General features: G+C 45.8%; 1 protein-coding gene across 2 annotated transcripts in view; it reads right to left on the reverse strand.

The window, feature by feature from the left end:
• The window catches only part of Slc44a3 (solute carrier family 44 member 3), a 78,171-nt gene extending 72,316 nt beyond the window's left edge, over window positions 1-5,855 (reverse strand). For both annotated transcript variants that reach the window (XM_076863451.1, XM_076863450.1), the window contains exons 1-3: window positions 5,800-5,855; window positions 5,335-5,442; window positions 972-1,114 (exon numbers count right to left, since the gene is read on the reverse strand). In XM_076863451.1, coding sequence (XP_076719566.1) covers window positions 972-1,114; window positions 5,335-5,442; window positions 5,800-5,826 — 278 coding nt within the window. In that variant the 5' untranslated portion in view covers window positions 5,827-5,855. The remainder of the gene's footprint in view (window positions 1-971; window positions 1,115-5,334; window positions 5,443-5,799) is intronic.
• Between the last annotated feature and the right edge of the window lie 1,099 nt (window positions 5,856-6,954).

Genomic DNA, 6,954 nt, shown 5'->3' on the forward strand with positions numbered 1-6,954 from the left:
GGGGTGTGGCTTAGTGGTCAAGTGCCCCTGGGTTCAATCCCCAGCTTCAAACAAAACAAAACAACAACAAAAAACTGGCATTACCATTCATGGTTCATTTGCAGGCAGTGGCAGCTCTTGGGCCACTGTCTAACACATATCCAGGCTGCTGAAATCAGGAATGTCAAAGGAAGAGCCCTGTAGGCTGTCTGCTATGGGACAGGCCTTGAGAAGGGGTCCCTGAAGCCACTTTGCCTCCAGCTGAGGATGGCAGGAAGGGAGGTGGTGCACAAAGAGAAGAGGGACCCATCTCCTCGGTGTTTGGAAAATAGATATTTTGGTTTTAAAAGTTTTTAAATTGTGTTAAAATAGACATAGAATTTACCATCTTGGTCATTTACAGTCAGCTCTGTGGCATTAAGTACATTCACTGTGCGGCCACCATGTGTTGCCATCCCCACGGTCCATGACAGACCTCTTTCCCTCTGGCAAAATGGAAACTCTGTTCCCAGTACACAGTAACTCCCCATTCTCCCTGCTCCTCCCCTGGCAACCATGCTTTTCCTGTTTCTGAGGATAACTACTTTAGCTACCTCTTAAGTGAAATCCCCTTCCTTTTAGTGATTCTATTACATTATGGATAATATCGGTAACAACATTTATTGTGCCTAGCTATCGCAGTTCTCCTTAGGCAACCTGTGAGATGGGTACAATAATTACAAACTGGGCTCAGAGAGGCAAAGGATTCTGCCCGAGGCCACAGAGCTGGAAAACAACAGAGGTTGAAGCTGCACCTAGGACGGCACAGCTGCATCCTCACCAGCGCTCGCGCGCACACACACACACACACACACACACCACCCTCCTGCTAATGAGAGGGGCTGACAGTTTTGACCAGGAAAACAGTTTCCAAACTCTAATTTTCCAGACAAATTTGTACAGCTTTGAAACACAGTCCCTCTATTGGTTGGGGACTTAACTCTGACACTTACTTTTTTAGGGTCATGTCTTGCCCTGAAAGAGGGGCCCCTTCCACAGGGGAGTTCCTCTTGCCACACACGTTGCCAAAGCTGTCATAGCCGAACAGGAGTCTTGCTGTGGCTCCAGCCACTGCCGAGTAGCCCATGATGAACATCTAAAAAAGCCCAGGGGCACGTGAGGGCTTGCCCACAGGATGCAAGACACCGTCCCCCGCGTCCCTGAAGATGAAACCAGGTGAAACACAAATCTCTCCAGCTCCCCAGCAGTTCCCTCCTTTAGAAGCAACAACTGAATCTGCTTAGTATCCTGCTATTTGAATCTGGGTTTTAGCAGGTTAGGTGTGTGTAGGGAAACACATAGATTCCTCTCTATTTTCTTACCTCTTCACCTTCTGACTTTCTTCAGGAATCTGTCAATTTTTGTTTTATGACACATTTCACTGGGACAACTAATTTTTTTCCTCGAGGTTTTTGGTTTATCTAAGTGCATCAAGGCCAGGCTCATTATTTCCCCCAAGTTTTCTTCCTTTCTTCTTAAAAAATTTTTTGGGGAGGGTCTTTTAGTGATCTCTGTAAAGGTCACAGTTGAAGTGGATTAAAATATTATTTACAAGAAGCCTTAAAATAGTGTTTTGGAGTAACTGCTTAAATTTACAAAATAGAGAACTTAAGAAAAAGAATTTCAGGAATTCTGTGGGACACAAACATCTTGCAATCAATAGTCTTTTTTTTTTTTTTTTGTACTGGGAATTGAAACCAGGGGAACTTGACCACTGGGCTACATCCACAGTCTTTTAATTTTTAAATTTTATTTTAAGACAGAGTCTTGCAAAGTTGCTGAGAGTTTCACTAAGTTGCTAAGGGTGACTTCCAACTTGAAGTCCTCCTTCCTTAGCTGGGACTATAGGCTTGAGGCTTCATGCCAGGCTTGATGGTCATTTTTATCTAATTTTATAGTGAATGTGGTATATTTGAAATTTCAGTTTAAACAACTATTCATTGGTATGCATTACCAGGCCTTCTGCCAATATTGAATATGTTTCTTCCCATAACACAAATTTAGTGTTGCTAGTTTTCCAAAATACAATACCTACTTAGAATACTGTTTAGTATTTGATGCAAACAAGCTCATTGCAGAACTGAGTATATAGTATACCACTCAGTAACATAACCATATGGATATATGTTCCAAAGGGGCATCCAAAGTCAAATACATTTCAGATATTCTGCTTTCAACACTAATTTGGAAGTAAAAGTACCAAACATTCTTTAAGTGTCAAGTGTGTGCCAGAGACTATGTTGGAGTATCCAAGGATGAACAAAACCTAGTCCTTGTCCTCAAGAAACTCAGCTTAGAGGATATGGAGGAAAAGGTACACTCTTACATTGCCAGTGGGACTGAAAATTGGTGCAACCACTCTGGAAAGCAGTATGAAGATTCTTCAGAAAACTTGGAATGGAACCGCCATTTGACCCAACTATTCTACTCCTTGGTTTATACCCAAAGGACTTAACATCAGTAATACAATTTATAGTATATCAATGTTTATAGCAGCTCAATTCACTATAGCTAAGCTATGGAACTAGCCTAGGAGCCCTTCAACAGATATTTGAATGGATAAAGAAAATGTGGTACATATACACAATGGAATATTACTCAGCCTTAAAGAAGAATGAAATTATGGCACTTACCAGTAAATGGATGGGACTGGAGAATATCATGCTAAGCAAAATAAGCCAATCCCAAAGAACCAAAGGCCGAATGTTTTCTCTAATATGTGGATGCTAATTCACAATAAAGTGGGGCAGCTAGGGAAGAATAGAGGTACTTTGGATTAGACAGAGGGGAGTAAAAAGAGAGGAGGGGGTGTGAGAGTAGGAATGACAGTAGAATGAACTGGACATAATTACCCTATGTGCATATATGATTACACAACAGGTGTAACTCTACATCATGTACAACCGGAAGAATGAGAAGTTATACTCCATTTATGTATGATGTGTCAAAATGCATTCTATGTCATGTAAAACTAATTAGAACTAATAAAAAATAAAATAAAAAGAAACTCAGCCTAGAAAAGAGTAGGACTTTTCAACTACAAACCTTGAGCTTCCTGCTCCCCACTTTCCAGGGTCCTCCATGATCTATGAGACCAGATTTGAGAATGAGTAGGTCATTCATTGAGAATGAGTAGGTCACCCTCACTAGTAGACAGGGTCTCACTCATTTAAAGGCTGTGGATATAGAGATGACTCTGTGCCCACAAAGCTGGCATGGTAAGCTTGCCCAGCAATGACATGCCCACCTCCTGTCCTTCTGACTTGGAGCACAGTAAATAAGGTCCTGATTGCATTTGGGCTTAGGGGGAAGAGAAGGGTTTTATACTTTTACACAGCTCACTAGAGACCTAATTATGAAGTGACATTTTTCATTTGCCATGAAGGTGTATGTGATCTTTCCATTGGAACGTTTGTGGGGAGGAGTGAAAAGTTTTTAGGAGGAAGTAGGAATAGGAATTGAGTTTTCCTGAGTCCCTGCCATAACACAACTAGTACCCTAAACCATCATTGTCCTAATTGCAAACATACATGTGCAATTGCACTTGAGAGGTGATATAGGAGGTTGTGGCCACCAAAGAGATTACTGTCAATGTGCATGGGGGATATTAGGGAAATGGAGACTTGAAATATGAATAGAAAAGGACAAGGTGGGAGGGTATCGTGGGGAGGTAAGTAGAAGCAGAGTTGACCCAGAGTTGGAGATGTTCTGTTCTCTGTATTTTATGCAAACATAAGCACTAGCAGGTGCTTTTCCTATCTGCAAGAGACCATAGTTGTAATTCAGACATCTTCCCCCAAGCCTTCATTGTCTAGCCCAAACTCAGGGCAGCACCATCAACAATAATCCTGTCCAGTATATCACCCGTTAGAACATCTGTCACAAGACAAGAAGCAGATCCGCAAAGACAGCGGGTAAAGAACCTTTTTCTGTATTTTAAATATGTTCTGTGGCTAAAAATGTTGCAGAAGCTACAAAAAGTCAACCAAGAAAGGACTCTCCTTATTAAATCTGAACTCAGTGAAGAGAACTTGGATATATGGAAACCTTCAGATTTATTCTGCAAATACAGTGTAATTTTAAAGCACTTTCCAGCTTCATGTCATGTTTCAGCTGGTTCATAATTCTTCAGGCTGTAGTGGACCATCTATAAATCCTTCCCACAGACAGTTGCTGGGCTGAGATTTGGAAGTGATGTATTAGCTTTGAACCATAGAGGGGTTAGGGAAGATCGCTAAATAACAATAGCAGTCCAAGGTCAAAGCTGCCAGGCACAAGGCAGGACAGCTGCTCCCTGCACTGATACAATAGCAGACCCAGATAAAAGCACCTGCCATCTGTGGGAAAGGGAGACAGAAGGTGTTGAAGGTGCACTGTCTTTCTCAGCTCCTGGAGGCCATGGTATAAACAGCATCAGCAACAACATAAAATTGGTATGCCTTTCAGGCCAACCTGCCACTGTGCCTGTAATCCAGTCTGGCTACGTGAAACCAGTCTGCAAAGTCAACAAGTGAACACATGAATGCTTTTCTTACTTAGAACAATGAACATGATATTTTAGGGTCTATTCTAATTGAACTCTTTCAACAAAGATAGTTACTAACTGGTAGTTATTATCAGGTTTTATAAATTAATCATTTACCATGCAGCAAATAGCAAGCCTCAACCTGGCATGGAAAATTTCAAGAACATGGCCTTTGAAAAAAGTTGAGTGAGACTTTTTCTGCTGCATTTACAACTCTAAAATAAGTATAAATGTGTCAAGGTTCAGCTTCCAAGAGACTCTCTTAGGACTAACATGGCACGGCCGGATAAGGTCTACCAGCAACTACCTGGAAACTAGAGTGGGAACAGTTATTACCTACTTACCTAAAGGGCTCATTCCGAGATACTAAACACAATATACCAAGAGTGTGTATGCATTTCAGAGAAAACGAAAGTAATGTATTTCTAGGCTCTCTCTGGATTTGCCTTTGTTAGAGGCTAGCAAAAGCTTGAGGAATATTTGATTTAGAGGTTTGACAGACGGTAAGAGAACTTCCGGAGAGCTCAGATAATTCTCACTGGCCTTACTACACAATGATCCCACAGCAAACTCTGATTTTCAGTTTCCTAATGGAGTTAACCAGTGGAGCCTGCAGCAAGACAGCCTCCGCAGCAAGTGCCAGACAAGAATTCCCCAGGACTAAGGTTCATTCTGGGCTAATGACAGAAGTTTTTCATTGCAGCATAAACTTTAAGCAATTAACGTTTGAGGCACATTTATTTCGGAACACACACACACTGGCTTCTTCCCTGCCAAGCAGCTACGCTTACCAAACCGGTCCAGAAGAGAAAGAACAGGAATAGCCATGCTGTATCTGTGCATTTCCTATAAATCTGGGGTCGCCACTCTCTTGGCCTGGGAGCTCTCTCTTCAGAAACCTTCCAGAAAAAAAAGGAGAGGTGAGAAAAAGAATAAACAACCAGATAGACCCAACCTCCCAGAGCGGATGTTAAATCCCCAGCCGCCAAGTTCTTACCTGGAGGTGCACCTGACCGCAGCCCCCCAGTCCCGCCCCGCGGCCAGAGTCTCCCTCATCTCTGCCCCAGCACCCGAGTGGGGGCCCAGTGTCCTCCCCGCCAGGTGCCCTCGGGGTATGGAGGTGCCTGACCAGAGGCTTATCCCCGAGGGCTGGGGGCAGCAGTGTCCCGGCAGGGCAGGTGGCAGGTGCCTGCAGGAATCAGCCTCGACTCCTCCCTCCGGGTTCTAATCCGAGAGCCAAAGTTGCAGGCACTCACCAGGTACTCGGCACCCAGGCACTGCATCGTGTCCTCGGCGGCCGCGGGGCGCGCAGAGCCCAGACGCCCGGGCCGGTCCGCCGCGGAGGGGCGGAGGGCGCAGTGCTGCACAGCGGCCGCCTCCGCGCGCCCTGCGCTGGGCCCTGGGTTGAGGTCCGCCCTTTCTCTGCCTTGATTTCCTGCTTAGCTCTTTCCTCTGTTGGCCGGCGTCCTGCCCTGTTTGGAGAAGAGGTCCAGGACACCTCGCTGCCGGCCGGATCAACCACCTGCGCGGCAGCGGAGCCCAGGATGTCGCCTAACCTCTGCAAGCGCCACGGCCCGGGCAGAACCTGCCACTCCAGGACCCAGGGCGGGCCCTGCTGCGGCCTGATGTAGGTGTTCTGCCACCGCAGTGAGCAGGAAGTGAAGTCTCACCACATTGTCCTGCGGGGTGGGGGAGTTAGAGCGGTGTATGACAGGTGAGCAGCAGTTACTGTGTGCCATATTCTGCTGTGCCCGCTTTACAGGCTTTCCTCAATAACCACGAGGCGGAAGCTGTTGTTACCCCCAATCTACAGGTGAGGAAAACCGAGGCGCAGAACAGCGGTGTTGTAACTTGAGGAGACGCAGCTAGGAAGTTGTAGAGAGGGAAGAACTGAACCCCGCACTCCAAGAGGCAGGCTCTCCAGGTGGCTCCTCCAGCAACACTTGGGTGTCTCCCCTGCAGCTTCTGTTTCTACAGGGTGGTGTATCCCGAGGCTGCAGGCAGTCTCCCCCCTGTCCACCCTAGGGAATCGCGGGCTCCGGGTACTACAGTGAGAACCGAACCTGCAGAGCCTGGAGACTGCCTTAATTCTTGAGTGTGTGGGAGGCGGCTGGGGCCAAGTATTTTAGATTCCGGCCTCACCTCTCCCTGCATTGTGTCGGGTTGATCATTGCCTGACTTTACAGTTGAAATGTCAGCAACTCCTGAAGCAAGGGCGGGCAGGGCAGTTTTCCGGGTCACATCAGATCAGCAGAGAAGTGCTACTGGGGTGAGGATTAATAAAAACGACTGTAGATGATCGCCTCTCCCTGTCCCCGTTTCTCCACTCAACACTTGTGTCCTTCCTCCAAGCCCTCAGGGCTGTTAGATTATTGTTTACTTTCAGTGTGGCTTCTTCGAGTGTGTGTGTG

Source organism: Callospermophilus lateralis, chromosome 7, assembly GCF_048772815.1.
Source record: "Callospermophilus lateralis isolate mCalLat2 chromosome 7, mCalLat2.hap1, whole genome shotgun sequence".
In the NCBI taxonomy this organism is placed as follows: domain Eukaryota; kingdom Metazoa; phylum Chordata; class Mammalia; order Rodentia; family Sciuridae; genus Callospermophilus; species Callospermophilus lateralis.